Source organism: Elephas maximus, chromosome 3 (genome assembly GCF_024166365.1).
Source record: "Elephas maximus indicus isolate mEleMax1 chromosome 3, mEleMax1 primary haplotype, whole genome shotgun sequence".
In the NCBI taxonomy this organism is placed as follows: domain Eukaryota; kingdom Metazoa; phylum Chordata; class Mammalia; order Proboscidea; family Elephantidae; genus Elephas; species Elephas maximus.
This window is the reverse complement of record NC_064821.1, coordinates 206,403,826-206,425,860: the sequence shown is the minus strand read 5'-3', so window position 1 is coordinate 206,425,860 and position 22,035 is coordinate 206,403,826. Positions and strand designations below refer to the sequence as shown.

Here is a 22,035-nt window from a genome sequence, read left to right as displayed (position 1 = left end):
ACCAACATAGTCTCATGTGTCTCCTTGATGCAAGAAGCTCATCCTTCCCCAGTGTCATTTTCTATCCCATAGTCCAGTCCAATCCCTGTCTGAAGAGTTGGCTTTGGGAATGGTTCCTGCCTTGGATTAACAGAAGGTCTGGGGACCATGACCTCTGGGGTCCTTCTAGTCTCACTCAGACCATTAAGTCTTGTCTTTTTACGAAAATTTTGGGGTCTGCATCCCACTGCTCTCCTGCTCCCTCAGGGGTTCTTTGTAGTGTTCCCTGTTGGTGCCCTCATCGGTTGTAGCTGGGCACCATCTAGTTCTTCTGGTCTCAGGCTAATGTAATCTCTGCTTTATGTGGCCCTTTCTGCCTCTTGGGCTCATAATTGCCTTGTGTCTTTGGTGTTCTTCATTCTCCTTTGCTCCAGGTGGCTTGAAACCAATTGATGCATCTTAGGTGGCTGCTTGCTAGCGTTTAAGACTCCAGATGCCACTCTCCAAAGTGGGATGCAGAATGTTTTTCTTTCTTTTTTTTAATGTATTTTTATTGTGCTTTAAGTGAAAGTTTACAGATCAAGTCAGTCTTGCACACAAAATTTATATACACCCTGATACATACTCCCAATAGCTCTCCTGCTAATGAGACAGCCTGCTCCTTCCCTCCACTCTCTCTTGTCATGTCCATTCCGCCAGCTTCTAACCCCCTGTACCCTCTCCTCTCCCCTCCAGACAGGAGATGCCAGCATAGTCTCAAGTGTCTACCTGATCCAAGAAGCTCACTCCTTACCAGCATCCCTCTCCATCTCATTGTCCAGTCCAATCCCTGGCAGAATGTTTTCTTAATAGATTTTATTATGCCAATTGACTTAGGTGTCCCCTGAAACCATGGTCCCCAAACCCCTGCTCCTGCTATGCTGGCCTTCGAAGCATTCAGTTTATTCAGGAAACTTCTTTGCTTTTGGTTTAGTCCAGTTGTGCTGACCTCTCCTGTACTGCGTGTTGTCTTTCCCTTCACCTAAAATAGTTCTTATCTACAATCTAATTAGTGAAAACCCTTTCCCTCCCTCCCTTCCTCCCTCCTCTCATAACCGTCAAAGAATAGTCTCTTCTGTGTTTAAACTATTTCTCAAGTTCTTATAATAGTCGTCTTATACAATATCTGTCCTTTTGCAAATGACTAATTTCACTCAGCGTAATACCTTCCAGATTCCACCATGTTATGAAATGTTTCATGGATTCATCATTGTTCTTCATCAACGTGCAATATCCCGTTGTGTGAATATACCATAATTTATTTTATCCATTCATCCATTGATGGGCACCTTGGTTGCTTCCATCTTTTTGTTATTTTAAACAGTGCTGCAGTGAACATGGGTGTGCATATATCTGTTTGTGTACAGGCTCTTATTTCTCTAGGATATATTCCAAGGAGTGGGATTGCTGGATTGTATGGTACTCCTATTTCTAGCTTTTTAAGGAAGTGCCAAATTGCTTTCTAAAGTGGTTGTACCATTTTACATTCCCACCAGCAGTGTATCAGTGTTCCAGTCTCTCCACAAGTTCAACAACATTTATTATTTTGTGTCTTTTGGATTAATGCCAGCCCTTTTGGAGTGGGGTGGAATCTCATTGTAGTTTCGATTTGCATTTCTCTAATGGCTAATGATTGTGAACATTTCTTTACATATCTGTTAGCTACCTGAATGTCTTCTTTAGTGAAGTGCCTGTTCATATCCTTTGCCCATTTTTTAATTGGGTTATTTGTCTTTCTGTGGTTGAGTTTTTGCAGTATCATGTACATTTTAGAGATCAGATGCTGATCGGAAATGTCATAGCTAAAAGCTTTTTCCCTGTCTGTAGGTAATGTTTTTACTCTTTTGGTGAAGCCTTTGGATGAGCATAGGTGTTTGATTTTTAGGAGCTCCCAGTTGTCTAGTTTCTCTTCTGCACTGTTAGTATTGTTTTGTATACTGTTTATGCCATGTATTAGGGCTCTTAGAATTGCATTGCCCCTATTTTTTCTTCCATGATCTTATCATTTTAGATTTTAGATTTAGGTCTTTGATCCATTATGAGTTAGTTTTTGTGCATGGTGTGAGGTATGGGTCTTGTTTCATTTTTTTGCAGATGGGTATCTAGTTATGCCAGTACCATTTGTAAAAACACTGTCTTTTCCCTACTTAACTGACTTTGGGCCTTTGTCAAATGTCACCTGCTCATATGTGGATGGATTTATGTCTGGATTCTCAGTTCTGTTCCATCGGTCTATGTATCTGTTGTAATACCAATACCAGGCTGTTTTGACTACTGTGGCAGTATAATAGGTTCTAAAATCAGGTAAAGTCAGGCCTCCCACTTTGTTCTTGTTTTTCAGTAATGCTTCACTTATCCGGGGCCTCTTTCCCCTCCAGATGAAGTTGGTGATTTGTTTCTCCATCTCATTAAAAAAAAGTCATTGGAATTTTGATAGGAATTGCATTAAATCTATAGATGGCTTTTGGTAGAATAGATATTTTTACAATGTTAAGTCTTCCTGTCCGTGAGTAAGGTATGTTTTTCCACTTATGTAGGTCTCTTTTGGTTTCTTGCAGTAGTGTCTTGTAGAAAAACTGTAGCATTTTAAAAAGAAAACAAAACTGTAGACTTTTGAAAATGAATTAAATATTAAGAATTTTCGTTTAGAACACTCAATCTGGTCTTTACTTTCAGTTATTTTAGAAGATGTGATAAGGCGTATGTCTATGAGTTAATTTTGTCAGGAATGCAATGCTTATTTGCGCTGGGTGTCAGCAAACTTCTCCTGTAAGGGTCTGCATACTGGGGTGAAGATTGTCCCCCAAAAGTTCACGTCTACCTGGAACATGAGAATGTGACCTTATTTGGAAATAGGGTTTTTACAGATGTCATCAAGTTAAGAAGCAGTCATACTGGATTAGGGTGGTTACTAAATCCAACATAACTGGATTTATAAGAAGGGGGAGATTTGGACACAGAAACGCAGACATACACAGTGAAAACAGCAGGTGATGATGGGGCAGAGATTGGAGTGATACATCTGCAAGCCAGGGGTTGCCGGCATCCCCCAGAGGCTAGAAAGAGGCCCGGAAAGATTCTTCCCTGGAAGCTTCAGAGTGAGCATGTCCATGCCAACATCTTGATTTCAGACTTCTGGCCTCCAAAACTGTGAGAGAATACATTTCTGTTGTTTTACCAGTTTGCGGTAATCTGTTATAGGAGCCACAGAAAACTAACACAGTCCAGATAGAAAATATTTTAGGCTTTGTGGGCCATACAGTATCAGTTACTCAACTCTGCTGTTGTGGTTTTCATGTGAAAGGAGACAGAGACAGTATGTAAGCCGTTGAACGTGGCCGTGCTCCAATTAAGCTTTATTTACAAAAACTGGTGGTGGGCTAAATTTGGCTTGCAGGCCATAGGTGCTTGTCCCTTGAGAGCCAAAGTATAAAATATATGCTGTCAAGTTAAAATAGGAGAATCCACAGAGCCTAGATTGGTGGAACCGTATGAAATAAATGCTTGTTTAATACAAAAAAAGGGGGAGGACGGCAGCAAAAAACAACAATTCAGCATGTTTGTTTTCAGCCAAGGAGGAAACCAAGTCCTTTGATTTCCAGTTGTCGAGTGCTATGCTCGGATATTACTAAGAGGAAAGTACGTAAGAGCAATAGTATTTCCCAGCTATTGTAAAACTATTGTGTTTGCAGGATTTATTCTTTTGGTATACAGATCAAAATCTAGGTTAGCTTCTACCTTGCTACAGCAACCTTAATGATAGTCATTTTGGGCAGCAAATTTTATTGCCTAAATTCTATACAAGTTTTTCAAAATCTTGAAAATTTTGCTGAAATGACCTGCCTTTATAGTTTTTATTTTGCTAGCTGCAAATTGTTTCTGTACCTGTTACTCACTAATTATTGACTTACATGCACAAGGATTATGAACAAATACTAGCATTTGAAATGCTACTGTCTTAGTCATCTAGTGCTGCTATAACAGAAATACCACAAAGTGGATGGCTATAACAAAGAGAAATTTATTCTCTCACAGTCCAGTAGGCTAGAAGTCCGAATTCAGGGCACCGGCTCCAGGGAGAGGCTTTCTGTCTCTCTGTCGGCTCTGAAGGAAGGTCCTTGTCATCAGTCTTCCCTTGGTCTAGGAGCATCTCACTGCAGGAACCTCAGGTCCAAAGGATGTGCTCTGCCCCCAGCATTGCTTTCATGGTGGTATGAGGTCCCCATGTCCCTCTGCTCACTTCTCTCTTTTTATATCTCAAAGAGATTGGCTTAAGACACAATACCTAATCTTGTAGACCTCATCAATATAACTGCCACTAATCCATGTCATTTCATCACAGTGATAGGATTTACAACATGTAGGGAAACCACATAAAAGGGTGGGCAGTCGCACAATACTGGGACTGATGGCCCAGCTAAGTGACAGATATTTTACGGGGACATGGTTCAATCCATGACAGTTACTATGCAATGTACGCTTTCTTCAAAATGCACATTAGCCTACTATCTCCATGTTTTGTTTTTGTTGTTATTATTTTGTTTCATTTGCTTTTTAGGATCTTAGACTACCTGATAGGGGAGTATGTAGATGTCTGAAATTAGCAGGAATAAAATATGAAGATGTCAGAAACTCAAATTATAGACCGTACTATGATTTTCCTGTTACAGCCATCCTTAGACCAAAAAAAAAAAAAAAAATAGGCCACCTGGTTTCAGACACACACTGTAGTATAAAGTAATTTTAAGAGACTATAAAGAAATTGTTTTGTTCTGGGTTGTACAAGCAGCATGAGTGATGGGGAGATCAGGATAAAATGACTCAGCAAGTTTCCATAATGATTGGTCAGATCTACCTTACATTACAGGGTTTTTTGTTTTTGTCCAGTGTTTATTTTCATCCTGTCTATTTCCCCTTTCCCCTCCAGCCCTTTTAAGGTAGTGGTTACATAATTGTCTTAATCTTCTGAATTTCTGATTGCTGTCTCTCTATAGATTCTTGCAGCTTATTAAATTTTTCATTATGTTCTTGAATAACCTTTTTAATTTCTTCAACTGCTTTATCTGTGTGTTCCTTGGCTTGTTCTGCGTATTGCCTGATCTCCTTCCTGATCTCACTTCTGATGTCTTGAAGAGTTCTGTATATTAATCTTTTGTTTTCTGCATCTGGTAATTCCAGGAAGTCACCTTCATCCAGAAGATACCTTGATTCTCTGTTTTGAGAGCTTGTTGAAGTGATCATGGTCTGCTTCTTTATGTGATTTGATATTGACTGTTGTCTCCGATCCATCTATAAGTTATTGTATTAGTTTATTTTATGTTTGCTTACTGTATCCTAGCTTCTTGCTTTGTTTTGTTTTGATATGCCCGAATAGGTTGCTTGAGTGAGCTAGCTTGATTATTTTTGCCTTTGAAGCTCTAACATCCTGTCATCAGATGGCTAGAGCTGTTATCAGGTATACGAGCCTAGGAGTCAATTCACTTTTCTTATATGGATTCAGCTCAGGTGTCCAGGTAGTTGGTCATCAAGTGTGTGGTACAGTCTTAGAGGGGCAGGGGTGATTGGTGAAGGTACAGGTATCTGGTTGCGGCAGGGGTCACACTCTGAACAAGGCAGGGGACTAACAACTATCCCCCGAGTGTCTGTGAGGAAAGCACATCTCTGTTTCCTAGAGTGCACAGGTGGGTGGGTTCTGCAGACAGACCGTGGGCACCCAATGCTTTTGGTTGTAAGGACTGGGAGGTACCAGTTTTCCTTGAACCCCTGTCGCAGGTGGCTGGGTGACATGAGTGGAGCTACCAGTCCTTAGGCCTCTGATGTGGGTAGATGAGGACCCTGTTTAATAGGCAAAGCGGTGTCAAACATCAAACACCCACCTCTCCACTGCACAGCTGAAACAGTTGCAGTCTGCCAACAAGGGCCTATTCTGAAATAGGCCCACACAGGTCCATGCAAGGAGGAAAGGTATTCAAAGTCCACGGATGGTTTATGCGTAGACAAGAGCCGCTTCTGTCCTGAGCTCTCCAGGTTAGTGGAGCTGGCAGATTATCTTTTCCCCCAGTTATGAATTTATTGCTCCTCCAAGGCACGGAGAATGGCTCCAGGCGCTCAGCAGGACCTAGCTCAGGCCGAGGGAAATTGGCAGCCACTGCAGCCAGCTTGGAGGATGGAGGTACAGTAAGATATACTCAAGAAGTTAGGTTTTTCCGAGAGCGCCATTCTTCTCTGTTTCCAGAGGTGTAAGTAGGCTCTGCAGCTGGCTGTTTCTCCCTGAGGAAACTGGAGCCGAACGCTACCATCAGCCCGCTGCAGTCACTCCTGGGAATGGTGCCTGAGGGTTCCCGGCAGTTCAGATCCGGCAGCTCCGCTCTGCTTCTGAACCATCTCTCCCTCCCCGTGTCACTCAGCCTGTTTTCTAACTTTGCCTTTGATGTTCAGGGCTCCTACTTTGTCATAAATATAATCGTTTCACTTGTTTTTTCAGGTCTTTGTTGTAAGAGGGATCACTGGAAGTGTCTGACTACTCCACCGTCTTGGCCACACCTCCAGTTACATAATTGCCTTTATATACCTAAAACTACCTGTGTATAGTAGGCTATAAAAAAAAAAAAAAAAAAAAAATAGTGAGCACTTAATGCAAAACCAAAATATAAATTTGTCGATTGGGGTTATGCCATTTTTTATTCCTGAGAGCAACGTACAAGAGTGTACATTTCCCCCAGTCTCACCATTGGCAAGTGTCAAACTTGCCAATTTTTGGCAATCTGATAGGTAAGAATTCATATCTCATTGTGGTTTTAATTTGCATTTGGATTGAACATCTCTATTTCCTGTAAGAGCTTTATTTTTTTCTTTTCTTTTCACAGTTGATAATGTCCTTGCCTATTTTTTTATTGGACTGTTTGCTTTTTTTTTTTTAATGTTTAGCTCTTTACTTATTTAGGGAGATTAGCCCTCTGTGTGTGCTGTAAGTTGCAAATATTTTTCCAATTCGTTGTTGTTCATTTACTTTACTTATGATTTTTACGTGTAAAATTTTGTTCACTCTTTTTTTTCTCCTTGACTGAATTTTTATCAGTCTTATGGCTTTGGATTTTGGGTCATGGTTAAAGGTCTTCTCCACTCCAAAGTTATAAAAAAAGGAATTTATCCATGTTTTCTTCTAGTACTTTTACAGTTTCATTTTTTACATTTAAATCATGGATCCATTTGGAATTTATCCTGATGTACCTCATTTACTATTTTTTTGCCGTCTTGTACTTTGCAAAATCTTATGTGATTTTTAGGGGGGAAAATATCAGATTCATTTGAGATCATAGGTTGCCTACCCCTGTTTTCAAAGAGTTAAGAAACCAGGTAGTTAAAACAATGTAGTAAGCTCATGTGCTTTATTTGAATGCTATGAATCCCTGTCACTAGTAGACTAATATTTTCCCTGAAGTTCTGTCCTCATTGACCTTAGCCTTACCCAAAGAAAACCAAACCTGTTGTCATCAAGTTGATTCTGCTCTATAGTGCCCACATAGAGCAGAGTAGAACTGCTCCATAGGGCAAACTGTATTCTTTACAGATTACAACTGCAAATATCCATTAATAATCAGAACGTGGAATGTACAAAATACGAACCAAGGAAAAATCAGTGGATGGATTGACACAGTGGCTGCAACAGTGGGCTCAAACATAATGATTGTGACGATGGTGCAGGATTGGGCAGTGTTTCGTTCATTGTACATAGGGTTGCTATGAGTCAGAGCTAACTTGATGGCACCTAACAACAATAACAATCTTTATGGAAGCAGATAGCCACATCTTTCTCCAGCGGAGCAGCTGGGTTTAAACCTCTGACCTTTTGTTTATCAGCCAAGTGCTTTAACCACTGTGCCATCAGCACTCCTTGACCGTACATAGTCTTATCTTGCCTAAACTCATCTTTGAAATCTGACAATCTATTCACATCACAGTAACATGTATTTAATTGGGGCACTTCCTCTTTCTTCACATCTTGTTTAGATAATCAGGTATTTTGGCATGTTGGAGGGCCATGAGGACTCAAATATACCAACAATCATGAAGATGGCTCAGGATGCAACAATGTTTCTTCTTATTAAGCATTAGGTCCATTGAGTCAGAGCCAACTCTAGGGCATCTAACAATAGGACCCTAAGGTGGGCTAGGCAGTGTAATCTAAACCCTTAGAGTAAAAGAATGTGGAGAAGTGGGACAGGGAGTGACTGCCCATGATAGCAGCTTTCCTGAGGGGTTCTCAAGCCAATCCTCTATCATGCCCAACTTTCTGATTTCCTGTATTTAGTAATTCCAGTGCTGTTAAGCTTAAGGCTTCAATTCACTACTGGCTTGAGACCTTTTTTTAAAGGATGTAAGTTGGTCTGTAATACTAACCTAATTCTGAGAAATCTAATTTCTCATGTTTTTATTTCAGTGACTGAAAACCATAGATTTGTTCAACTATGGTAATAATTTATGCTAAACATGAAAAATAATGTACATTTTATGCAGGTTACCTTTGACAATGAAGGTGGCCTTGTTTGTTTAAATGGGCAGATCTTAGAATATAGCACTAGGAGAATGAAAAACATTTCTGTTATTAGTACCTTTAGAATGACAAGAGTTTAATTGCCGAAGTGAATAGGTAATTTTTTGGGCAGGTGTCCTGAATAGTTTATGTTTTTAAAATCTTATTTATAAAAGATTGCGGCTGTATTTACATATTCGAGTTAACAACATCTCTATAGTATCAGCCAGAATCCACTTCTTTTACTAAGTGTGAGTGTTGGTGTAAGTAAGCCAATCAGCACTTGTGCCTTCATGATAATAATACCCCTTATTATGATGAGGAGGCCCTGGGTAGTGCAAACAGTTCACTCATTCAGCTGCCATCCAAAAGGCCGGAGGTCCGCGTCCACTCAGGGCCACCTAGGAAGAAAGACCTGGTAATTTACTGCCAAAAAACCAGCCAGTGTAAACCCTGTGAAGCACAGTTCCACTCTGACCTACGTGGGGTCACCATCATTGGGAGTCGTACAGTGGCACATGGACTTTTTTTTTTTTATTATTAGATGAAAATATAATTTACGTTGAATAAAGGGTATCCATCTGTTTTAACCAGGTTTTTTTTCCCCCTTTCTTCAGAACAGAATTTACTATCATGTTAGTAATAATTCTTTGATAGACTTGTCTATTTGTTCATTTATTCGTTCAACAAAATTGAGTGCATGTGTGAGTCAAGCCTTGTGCTGGGTGTTTGGTAGATAGTCGTAAACAAAACTGACATAATGGTCCTTACCCCCATGGAACTTATGTTTTTTTTGAAATAAAAAATTTAGTTTTCCCACCTATAGCTTCACTTTCTTAAAATCATTATCAAATATGGAGGTGTAGAAGTACATTTAAAATTATTTCTGTTATACTAATCATTTCGAGTAGAAGCAGATTAAGCAAGGTTTAAACTTTAAACCCAAACTAAGGCAATTTTATGACACATTGCTAATTTGTATAAGTATTTGTGAGTCTGGTTTTCCTCTATTATATATATTTTTTCCAATTCTAGGATGTCATATTGGATATATGACCCACTATTGACTCAAGAGCTTTTAGGGAAAAGTAGAAATAATACTATACTGGTCATACAATAATTGTAAGACATACTCATACTTTGGAAATGTAAAAATGATGGGACTGAGGAGGAATGTATCATAAGGTCGAGGAAACATAGTAGGTTTGAATCTTGTTGCTACTTACTGGCTAGGTGTCTTTGAGAAAGCCATACAACCTACGTCTCAGTTTTTACAAAGGTAAAATGGGATATTGTGTAAACCTCATTGTATTATGATAATCAGATGAGAATGATCCCAGAAATGTTAGTAGTTGTTTTTAAGGTCTCACTTAAAAAAAAAAAACAAAAAACAATTAACCTTCCCTCTTCCACTTCCGGAGTCTTTTTTAAAATTCATATTTATTCCCCAGTCCAAGATAGAACAGAGATTCTCTGTACAGATTGAACTACGGTGATAAGTCATATCAACTTAAAATAAATCTAACTACCTTTCCTCATTTTATCTTTCTCCTTAACTTTTGTTTACTTCCTTAATATTAATTAGCCGCCTTGACCTTCACATCACAACTGTTCCCTTTGTGTGAATTTGTAGCAACAGAAATGGTGGTTTGCCAGCTTCCACCAGAATTGTCAAGTTAGTCCAGAGTAGTGATGGAATTGAAGAATAAAAAGAAATTTCTTCAACTACCAGGAGACTAGCATTATTTGTCATGGTTATTATGAGTCAGTAGTTGATTATGTAAATGCCGATCTCTATACAAAGTGCTTTAATCTCAGCAAAAACCCAAGCAGATTTACCTGTTAAATGGTGAAGGGTACTCTGCAAAGGGAAAACTGATCCATTCTTATAAATTTACACAAACGTAAAAGCTATGGATAGATTTTCTTTTCTTTGAAAGCAAGAAGAATTAGTGCTTCCTGAGGAAAAGGGGATGAAAGACTGTCTTACCTTTTTTCTTAGTCACCACATCTTAATGTATAACTTTCTGTGTGTGTGGTTATAATCTGCAAGTGTATCGGGAATCTCGTCATTGTCTCCTGCAGTAGGTATGTGCGCTTGTGACAGTGATAAAAAATAAGTACATTTTATTCTTTCTTGGACTTTTGCTTTCCTAGGGCAAAGAATCTTCATATGCCATTTGAGTGTATGAAAACTTGTTCTGTTTTATATTGGTGACGGCATATCTTGGAGTCCTCAAAATGAGCGAAGGACCAAATGCCTGCCATCTCCTGAATCTCGTCATCAGTTTATGTCACTTTATTTCAGGCTTAGTGCTTAATTCATTAGTGCTTGGGTAACTCACCCACAAAGGTTTTCATTTGTAGTGTTTTATCTGCAAATCAATTACAGAATGCGCGTGGTTCAGAAATCCATAGCCAAATTGAAAAGAACAGATTATCAGGCATCATCTTAACCTGATATCTTTGTGAATTGTTTCAGTACCTGAGTTTAAGGTATTGTTTAGAATGTTCCCTGTCATTGCTGAAGATTGATTCCAGTCTTTATATGATGCCAGGAACTCTTCTCTGATGCTGAGAATAAAACCATTTGCTGTCAAGTCAATTCTAAATCATGGCAGTCCCACATGTGTCAGAGTAGAACTGTGCTCCATAGGGTTTTCAATGGCTGATTTTTTCAGAAATAGATCGCCAGGCCTTTCTTCCAAGGTGACTCAAACCACCAGCCTTTCCGTTAGTAGATGAGCACGTTAACCATTTGCCCTACCCAGGGGCTCCTAAGGCTGAGAATACAGAGGTGGGAAGACAGACCAGCAGCATAATGTATGTGTGAATGGACAAATGCTATAGGAGTTAAAAAAAACAAACAACAACAACAAAAAAAACAAAAACATGCTACGGAAGCGCAGTAGCCACAGGAATTAGCTCTGAGATTTTATAGAGCAAGGCCATTTGAGTTGTGTTTCTCAGGATGAGTAGTGATTTTCCAATCCTGTCATAGTGTTCCGGGCATAGGAAGCAGTATGAGTGAAAACAGGGAGGCATGCGAGTGTGTGGTGAGGCGAGTCCAGGAGGCGGAGCATGTCACTGAGGAGGCCTGCCTTAATGTCTGTCCCTCACACCACAGGATTAAGTGATTTTTTTTTCCCCCAAAGCAATTCTCATAGTACAAGGGTGGTAGTAATGCACTCTCTTCATCTTCATTTATCTGAAAACACTTTTCACCTTCATTCTTGAAGGACTTGCTCATCTGATACAGAATTCTGTGTTGGCTGTTTTTTAATTTTTTTTAATCCTTTCAGCATTTTAAGGGATCCTTGGGTGGCACAAACGCTTAAGTGCTTGACTATTAGCCGAAAGGTTGGTGGTTTGAACCCACCCAAAGGTGCCTCGGACAACAGGCCTGGCGATCTGCTTCCAGAAGGTCACAGCCTTGAAAACCCTATGGAGCAGTCCTGCTCTGCACACATGGGGTCGCCGTGAGTCAGAATCGGCTCAGTGGCAACTGACAACAACATTTTAAAATGTCTTTCCACTGTCTTCTGGTCTCCATTTTTTCTGATGAGAAGTGTTTTATATCTTTGTACCCCTGTAGGCAATGTGTTGCTTTCTCTGGCTGTTTTCAGATGTTGTCATTAAGCTTGGTTTTCAGCAATTTGATTATGACGTGCTTACAGTTTTTGTGTGCATTTGTATGTTTAGATTGTCTGGCTTAGGGTTTGTGGTTTGCATTAAATTTGGGGACATTTCAGCCGTTGTGTCTTCTTCTTATTTTTTGTTCCATCCTTCTTCTGGAACTCCAATTACATATATGTTAGTCTTTTTTTGGTATTTTTCAGCAGGATACTGAGGCTCTGTTCATTTTTTTTTTTTACATCTTTTTCTCTCTGTTCTTTGGATAGGACAATTACTGTTGATCTGTCTTCAAGCTGACTGACTCTTCTATTATCTCTAATCTATGTTAACCCCAAGTCCATCCAATAAATTTTATTTTTATTTCAGATATTTTTCAGTTTCAGAATTTCCATGTTTTTTGAGGGGGGGTATCTTTTTCACTGCTGAGATTTCCTAACTATTCATTTATCATGAGCATATTTTCTTTTATGTCCTCAGGGTTAGTTTTTAAAAAACCAAAAACCAAATCTGTGGCCATAGTGTCGATTCTGACTCACAGTGACCCTATTGGACAGAGTAGAACCGCCCCACAGAGTTTCCAAGGAGCGCCTGGTGGATTTGAACTGCTGATCTCTTGGTTAGCAGCCGTAGCATTTAACCACTATGTTGCCAGGGGAACTCTCGTGGTGCAGTGATTAAGAGCTTGGCTGCTAACTAAAAAGTTGGCAGTTCAAGTCTACCAGCTGCTCCATGGAAACCCTATGGGGCAGCTCTACTCTGTCTTGTAGGGTCACTATGAGTTGGAATTGACTCAAGAGCAAAGGGTTTAGGGATAGTTTTTAGCTGCTTTAAAAACCTTATCTTCTAATTCTAACATTTGAATCGTCTCGGGTTAGGTTTCCACCTGTTGCTTGTTCTTTTAAGTATGAGTCGTTTTTCCTGTTTCTCAGTATATCTAGTAATTTTGAATTGTGCCCTGGACATTGTAAATGATAGATTGTAGAGTCTCTGGATTCTGTTATTTGAAGAGTGTTGATGTTTTGTTTTGTCTTGTTTAAGCGGCAGTTGACTTGACTGGGCTGAAACTCTGAACTGTCTCCTTTTTGGTAGGCAGCAGCTGAAATCTGTTATTTTAATCTTAGCTGAGCTCCTTGGAGACTACCCCACACATGCACAGCTTAAGGGTCAGCCAGAAATTTGGGCTGAACTTATATGCAGAATTTGGGGCTCCCCCTCTGTTGGCTCTTTCTCTTCTAGAATTTTTTCCCTAAATTTTCAGCTGTTATGGAGCCCTGGTGGTGTAGCGGTTAAGAGCTCGGCTGCTAACCAAAAGGTCAGGAGTTGGAATCCACCAGCTGCTCCTTGCAAATGCTATGGGACAGTTCTACTCTGACCTGTAGGGTCGCTGTGAGGTGGAATCCACTCAATAGCACCTAACAACAGCAACAACAACATGGTTGCCCTGAACCCTGTCCTTGGTTCTTCAAGCCAGTAAGACTTCAGTTTCATTCCGAGTTTTAGACATGGTGCTGACTAGGTTCTGTCCTCCGTTGTGAGATTTAAAAAAAAAAAAATCAAGTTTTCCTCCATTAAACTAAAATTCGCAATATTCTGATGACTGATGTTCAAAGAAGAGACTGTCTAGGGAAATTTTCATTAGATAAAATAGGTTAAAGAGAAAGAGACATAATTTGAGAGAGGAAAAAAGAGATACCGTCTCTTCTTACGCCTGCAGAAAACACTTTCAGTACAAAGGAGATCTTTGGACTAGCTATGACAAATATTCACTATTACAGAGGAACTGGCATTACCTTGTACGGATTTGACGTTCCCATCCTCCTTTCATACTCTTGCTTTTCACTTTGCAAGATATGTGTTGAAGTCTACAATATGATTTGTAACAACATAGATAAATCCTAGAATGTTAGAGCCATGGGGAACTGTGGCCCTTGGTGGGGAGGAAGGGGCAAAAGAAGGGCCTACCAGGGAGCTTCAAGTCCTCGACCCTATTTTATCTTCTCTCTGTACTGGGCTTTCACAGATTTTGTTTAAAGAAAGAATTCTGTGGCTTAAGTAGGAAAACTACTCATCTAGTCACCACTCCCTCCCCTTTTTTTAAGAGTAAGGAAATTGAGATTTGGTAAAGTGAAGACATTACCTATTGTTTATTGCTTAGTTTGCCAGTACTGGAACCTAAATTTTCTGACTGCTAACCCAGTGACGGAAACCCTGGTGGCATAGTGGTTAAGTGCTACAGCTGCTAACCCAAGGGTCGGCAGTTCAAATTCGCCGGGTGCTCCTTGGAAACTCTACAGGGCAGTTCTACTCTGTCCTATAGGGTTGCTTTGAGTCGGAATCGACTCGACGGCACTGGGTTTGGTTTTTGGTTTTTGAACCCAGTGACGTGTCAAGTATACCAGTGTTGCATTATCCTTTTTTCCCAGTAAATATTTAGTCTCTAAGTCATTCTCCTAGACAGTTTATTCAGATGTAATGACAGCCTCAGGAATGTTGAGAGAGACTGTTGGGTGTGGTTAGATTTTATGCACACCTTTGTGGGTACAGTGAGGATGATGTTAGGGGAATCTGATGAGAAACTGTGGTTAATTGGAAGTGAAGGCTGGTTACCAGCTGCCAGAGAAACTAACAGAGAGCAAATTGACGGTTGCCATGGCTAAGTTATTTTTGCTAAATGACTAAGAAATAAAGTTCAGCAGAATGTGTTTATTGCCAGTGACCTGGGTCGTCCCAAAATATCCAGTTAGCAACCAACAGCTTCCTTTTCTTGATCACCAGTTCTTACCCTTTACCAAAGAGGAAGGAACGCAAATCCTGTAGTGGTATTTCTCTGGGTTTCTTGCCAACAGAAGGCATAATTATGGGAAAATGTTTTTCCTTTGTTTTTCCCTTCTGACATACACTTTTCAGATGTTACCCTATTACACAGGCCAGACAAAAATTCAAAATAGTTCTTTTATGTTCTTCTAAAATCTTTTGACATCTTACAGCATTTTGCATTTGTGCTGTTAAGTTTTCTTCCATGGCATCTTCATAACATACTAAAAGTCCTGTCTTCTAACAAAATGCATCTTTCTGAACTAAATTTTGCTAGTTAAGAAGGCCGGAAAAATTGACGTCAAGGAAGAGAATTAAGAGTCTGCAGGAAACCAGTCAGGTCAGATTGAATGGATGAGGTTATAGAAAGATATAAAGGAGGTGATATATACACAGTACCTGCTGAACAGCAGGGTGCTCAGTGAGTATTTATTTACTTTGCAAGTTTTATTTATTTTGTTGTTGAGAATATACACAGCAAAACATATACCAATTCAAGTTTCTACAGACAATTCAGTGACATTGATTACATTCTTTGGGTCATGCAACCATTCTCACCCTCCTTTTCTGAGTTGTTCCTCTCCGTTAACATAATCAGTAAGTATTTACTGAATTTTGTGACCACTGGTATCTCCCTTTCTTTATCTGGGCATAATGATAATAGCAACTGCTTCGTTGAATTGTTGTGAAGATATAAATGAGAACATATGTGTGAAGTGCTTAGAACAAAGTCTAGCACAGAATAAGTACTCAGTGACTATTAACTATGACTGTTCTTCTTTAAGCTTCATGCTATGACCTTCACTTTGAGATAGCACCCACAGAAATAGTTTTCTTTAAAGTATCCTGTTCAGCAACATTTCAAAAAGTTGAAGGAGGCAGGGAATGAGAAAAGGGTATACAGCTATTATTTTGCTGTGCATTCATAGAGTCTAGCATGTATACTTTATGCACACACATATAAGTCATATATATACAGAGAGAGGGCACATTTATTGACTTAATAGTACATATGTATTTTTCTACGGTATGCTCACATAGTCTTCATAATTTTGATGTATCTTATAGGCTCTGCTGTAAGATTTTCATCTCTAAGACAAAGCTTTAGAGATTCTTACAGATAAAGATCTTGCAAAGGGTGGTTTAATAGAGAAATACTATACTATGAGTTGAGTCCTGACTTGTACTCTCTGCCTCACCTTTCACATCTCCCAAGTGGGGATAATTGGGAACTAGTATCTAGTCCTGAGAACTATTTGGGAACTTTAAAGTGCTTAGAAATATAGGGTGTTATTCTGTGGAGAGAATAGTGGCCTTTCATTTTTTCCTAGGTCTCTTGCATCTTAAGACCATCAGCTCTTACTATGTATTTTTTTTTTAATATTTTATTGTGTTTTAGGTGAAAGTTTGCACAGCAAATTAGATTCCCGTTTAACAATTTTTATACACATTGTGATATTTGTTACAAGTTTTGCAATATGTCAGCATTTCCGTATTTCCATTCTGTTTGTTCTGTTTCAGTTTATCTAGCTTTCCTGCCCCTCCTTGCCTTCTCATCTTTGGTTTTTGGTAAACGTTGATAGCTCCTACTAGGCATTAAGAGGAACAGGTTTCACTAACAGGAAACCGGGGAAAATTGTGTGGAAGAAAAACGGTCATAAGACCTGGGCTTCATTTATAAGACTACAGGAATTTAAACAGATTGTTAAGAATTTCGCTAAAGGATAGGATTGCATGCAGTAAGTGCAAAGTATTTGTATTTTAATACTGGAGTAATGTAACATGGATACGGTTAATTTAGTGCCCCCACAGAAGCTGTGGCAAGAGCCACAAGAAAACGAAGTATAGAGCTGCCTGGATTTCCACGAACTCTGACCATGATTGAGTATATGTAATAAACTTATTTAAAAAAAGCTACTTCGTGTCCACCTCTAAAAAATCCACCACACAAAGCAATAAGAAGACCAAATAATATGATCTCACTAGTTTCCAATTTGCTTTATTTAATCAATGAGTATTTACTGAGCATCTACAAGCTACATTGCCAGAGTGCCTCAGTTTTAATGCTTTTTGTTGTTGCTGCTGTTTGAATTATTCTCTTGTAGAGCAGTGACTTGCACGCAGTGATCATTTGTGTGTTTTTAATTTAGTGAGTGAAACTATCAACACTCTTACCTTGTGTCTTCAAAATATTTTCAATTTATCATTTTCCTTTCAGTTGTCTTCTTTAAATCACAGTAAACCTGTAATTTAAAGGCTACCAGAAGTTTTTGTACTGGTACTTTATCTCTAAAAGGATAAGGACTCATTTAATTGACCCCTGTCTCTGCAGAATAACAGAGCAAGGAGCCCTTGTATATTTTGTGTAGACTGTAATACTGTATTTGCTAAGTGGAAAATATTTTTATCAGCAGCTAATTCTGTAATATCTTATCATTTCAAATTTTATCTTTAAAGTAACTTTTCATAATGCCAGCTTGTAGATGCTCAGTAAATACTTACTGATTAAATAAAGCAAATATCATTTGGTCTTCTTATTGCTTTGTGTGGTGGATTTTTTAGAGGTGGACATGAAGCAGGTATTTTTTTATGAGTAATACATATACTCAGACCTTTCTCCAGCTTTACTAAGGAGAGGAACCCTGATCTAGTTATCGAGTCTTCTTCTTTTTTTTTTTTAATTTTATTGTGCTTTAGGTGAAAATTTACAGTGCAAATTAGTTTCTCATTCAAAAATTTATACACAAGTTGTTTTGTGACATTGGTTGCAATCCCTGTAATGTGTCAGCACTCTCCCCTTTCCCTTTCCACCCTGGTTCTCAGTGTCCATTCATCCAGGTTTCCTGGCCCTTCCTGCCTCTCATCTTTGCTTTTGGGCAGGTATTGCCCATTTGGTGATTTTTCTTCTTAACCTGTTTTCAGATTTCTTTTCAAAGTAAAGCATGAGCTGTAGCATTATGCAATGAATATGTATATATGATACTTTATGGTAAATACAAATGATTCTTCAAGTTCTATTTGTCATCTTTAAACGTTCCATTATATTCTGACAGAGTTATCTCAGAAATATACACATTCACGTCTGTAGCAATCATCATTCTTTAAGACTAGGCCTGGGGGTGGGGTGTGGGTAGCTCCCAGTGCCTCCTGTACAACAGGTACTCAATAACTAATGAGTGAATGAACGCATACATGCTAACCTGCCTACCACAGGATGGAGTTTGTTCTGAAGACCAGAATTTTCACAGGAGGTACTGTGTAAGAGACCCTTAGATTAAGAATCAAAGCACATGTGTTTTAATCCTGACTCTATTCTTAATTTAGCTGTAATTTTGGACAACCCATCTTCTTTTTCCAAATTTTAGTTTCCTCAAATATAAAATAAGGAATTGAGCAGGAAGAATCAGATGATCTCTAAAATGCTGTATAAACTCTTAACCACTGATCTCTACTTATCCTCTTCACATTCATAAACCCTCTCCTCCCCTCTTTGAAGCATACCAATTGACCCCATGCCACACTCCACTCAGGACTGCTCTTTAATACGCCTGTGCTTGTCTGCTCCCACCAGTGGAGTCACTGCCTTTCAAGAGTCCATTGTGTTTATCCTTATCCTTTTTATCCTGGTTTTACTCATTGTTCTGCTCTGCCCTGTAGGGTCACTATGAGTCGAAATCGACTCCACGGCAACGGGTTTTATCTATATGAATTTTATTAAATGCATATTAACTAATGAAACCTGAGTGTAAAAATAGTTGTTTTATAAGAAGTAAGTTTGAAAAGACTCAATGAAGGTAAGTTTCTAAAAAGAAATCCTGTTGAATTAGATATGGGTGACACAACTGAAAAAGATGGGGCGGGGGATGATAAAAATCTACGAGGATTCTAGACCCCGGTTGCTTTGCAGATCTCTTAATTTCTCTCACCACTTTAAGGCAATTGAAACAGAAAGTTGTTGACAGTACAGTAATGACTAATACCCTCTAGAACACCCATACTCAAAAAAAAGGGCCCTACTACAAGAAATGACTAATGAATATATGTTAAGGTAAAAGACTTTCTTTTTATGATTCTCCACTTGCAGAAATCAGCTCCTTTGGTTAGTAGACTAAATTCCCATCAGATAAGAAGGCTTTCGCTGATCTATGATCTTATAACATTGTAGGCTTTTATAAAAATAACACTGGTTATTTCAGGTCATAGTGGTACGTTTAATTTGTATGCAGTCACTTTGTTTGCGATCTATTTAAAACACTTCTCAGTATCTCATGTTAAGACGCAATTCTTATTACATTTTCTCCACAGAACATCCAGAAGATTCTTGGCCTTGCCCCTTCGCGAGCTGCCACCAAGCAGGCAGGTGGATTTCTTGGCCCTCCACCTCCTTCTGGGAAGTTCTCCTGAAATCAAGCAGAACCACTTATCTCCTTTCATTCTTGTTAGATACTCACATCAGGCTGGCAACTGTTTTGTAACCAGAGCCACAGGCAGCCTTAGCACTCAGGCCACTTTCTAGCTTTGAGTCATTTCTAGCTTTTTGCATATGATTAGATTTAGAATGGCACCCAACAAACATGACTGTGCTTTTGGTCACAGGTAATTTTTTTTTTTTAATGAGCATGTTGATTAGGTAACTTTAGGTGATGTTTGTGTAATGAAGAACAAATGGCACCTTTCTTGTTCTGCTCACACAAATATTTTCTGTGGGACTGATCCACAAGACTGTGCTGTGTGCCAGCTACCAGGGAAGCTGGCTTTCCTTGAGCATTTAGAGAGCTAGGGAAAAATTTAGTTCTTTAGATAGTTAATTGGAGCTATTTGTTGTATTTGATTTTTTTCAAGCCAAATATATAACTAGAAGTTAATAGAGGCCAAATTTTTAACTACTTCATCTAAAAAGAGAGATCTGTTTTGTTTTACTTTGCCACATGTTTTTAGCAATCTGAAAAAAAAGGGTAGACATTGGCCAGGAAGGTCTAAAATAAAAAAATTTAATAGACTGTTCTATCGTACTCACCTCATTTGCTCAAAATACAGAGTCGTCCTGGTATTGGAATTTGGAAGCAAGAGTACAAAAGAAAGTAGTAGTTCACAGGAGAGAGTATAAAAATGAAGGTCCTCAGCAGTTCCTTTCATATCTTAATGCAGACTATGGGATTCTTGTGAGGGCACACTTAGGTCCTCCCTGGAGGCAAGGTTATATTTACATGTGATTTATTTTATGGAAAGTCTTTTTAGCTACGATGGCCTTCCGTTCCTATCGTGCTCCTTCGTAAGGAAGGAAGACACTTATGCCATGATCCTCCCCATAATCAATGCAATTAGAAGTCCTGTGTAGATAACTCTGGCAATAAACATATACATGTAGGTATCTACCAGTAAGAAAAGACACAAAGGAACAACCAGTACACTGATAGCAAACTTCTTGTCAGCAATAGTGAAGACTAGAAGATGGTGCAGTATTATCTTCAAAGTGCTGAGAGAAAATAGTACCAACCTGGGATTTTATACATAGCAAAACCATGGCATAGGGAACAAAATAAAAACATTTTCAGACATACAAAAACTAAGATAATCAAATTATTAGAGGATATATTTCAGGGAAAGGAAAAAAAACCACCACCCAGGTACAAGAAAAAATGGTCAACACAGAAATTGATAAAATATTTGGATAAATGTAAGTGTTTTATAGTCATCTTGTTTAAGACATCTCATGACAACCACGTGAGGAATTAGTGTTCTTATTGTCATTTGAAGAGGCTCTGGTGGTGCAGGGAAACCCTGGTGGCGTAGTGGTTAAGTGGTACGGCTGCGAACCAAAGGGTTGGTAGTTCGAATCCACCAGGCGCTCCTTGGAAACTCTATGGGGCAGTTCTCCTCTGTCCTATAGGGTCGCTATGAGTTAGAATCGACTTGACGGCACTGCATTTGGTTTTTTTTTTGGTCTGGTGGTGCAGTGGTTTAGCTTTCGGCTGCTAACGGAAAAGTCAGCAGTTTGAATCCACCAGTGGCTCCGTAGGGGAAAAGACCTGGTAATCTGCTCCCGGAAATACTACAACCTAGGAAACTCTATGGGGCAGATCTACTCTGTCATATGGGGTTGCTGTGAGTCCAGATCAATTCCGTGGCACACAACAACAACACAATACCCTCATTTAACAGTTAGGAAACTGAGGCAAGAGGGGTCAAGTAACTTGTTCAACATCATATTGCTAGTAAGTGGCAGAGTCAGGATTTGAACCCAAGCAGCCTAAAACCATATAGTTTAGGCTCTCACACACTGTGTTTTTTATACATATAGTCAGTTCTCATTATTCATGGTAGTTATGGTCTATAAAGTACCCATGGACACTGATTTAATGAATATGAAACCAGCCTTTGCACCAGGCAACTCAGGTTTTTCATGGCTCTGTGCATGTGCATGTCTGTGAATGACTGTGAAAGCTCCAGGAGTGTTGATTTCAGGTTTACAAATAAATGTGCAAATACAGAGTCTGGGAATAACAAGGATTGAGTGTGTGTGTGTGCATGTGTGTATAAATTTTTTTGGATATCGTTAGAATGGCACCCAACAAACGTGACTGTGACTGTGATATATATATATATCTTTTCTCTTACCTGTGAGCTTTCTGAAGTTGGAGCCTTGTCTTTTTGTTGTTGTTGTTTCCTCAAAGTAGTCAACTTGAGTAGGAACACAGCAAAAGCTCACTAAAAGCAGATAAAATGGAACAGAAATCCTTATTTTGAGGTTATTTTAATCAGAAAGGATGCCTGATAATGGATAGAGCTGACTTCTAATTGTCTTTCTCCGTGTCATCAACTACCCCAGCTAAAACAATAAATAAAAGAATGATAATGAAAAAGTGAAGTTTGTGATAACAATGATGACGAAAATGATGGAATATCTAAAAGTATACCAAGAGAAGGAACCACATTAAAAATTCCACCACCATTTTTGTAAAAATGAGAATGTATAATGAATCTTAAACCTACTCTACCATCTGTACCCTGAAGCTTTGAAGCTATTGCTGTCT

At 39.0% G+C, this 22,035-nt stretch overlaps 1 protein-coding gene and 1 long non-coding RNA gene across 2 annotated transcripts in view; one reads left to right on the top strand and one right to left on the bottom strand.

Annotated features, from left to right (window-relative positions):
- TMCO1 (transmembrane and coiled-coil domains 1) overlaps nucleotides 1-20,001 on the top strand; it is a 56,620-nt gene extending 36,619 nt beyond the window's left edge. Inside the window, exon 7 of the mRNA XM_049881120.1 lies at nucleotides 19,307-20,001. Coding sequence (XP_049737077.1) covers nucleotides 19,307-19,405 — 99 coding nt within the window. The 3' untranslated portion in view covers nucleotides 19,406-20,001. The remainder of the gene's footprint in view (nucleotides 1-19,306) is intronic.
- Nucleotides 20,002-21,624: 1,623 nt separating this feature from the next.
- The window catches only part of LOC126073910 (uncharacterized), a 50,993-nt gene continuing 50,582 nt past the window's right edge, over nucleotides 21,625-22,035 (bottom strand). Inside the window, exon 4 of the long non-coding RNA XR_007516874.1 lies at nucleotides 21,625-21,709. This is a non-coding gene — a long non-coding RNA (uncharacterized LOC126073910). The remainder of the gene's footprint in view (nucleotides 21,710-22,035) is intronic.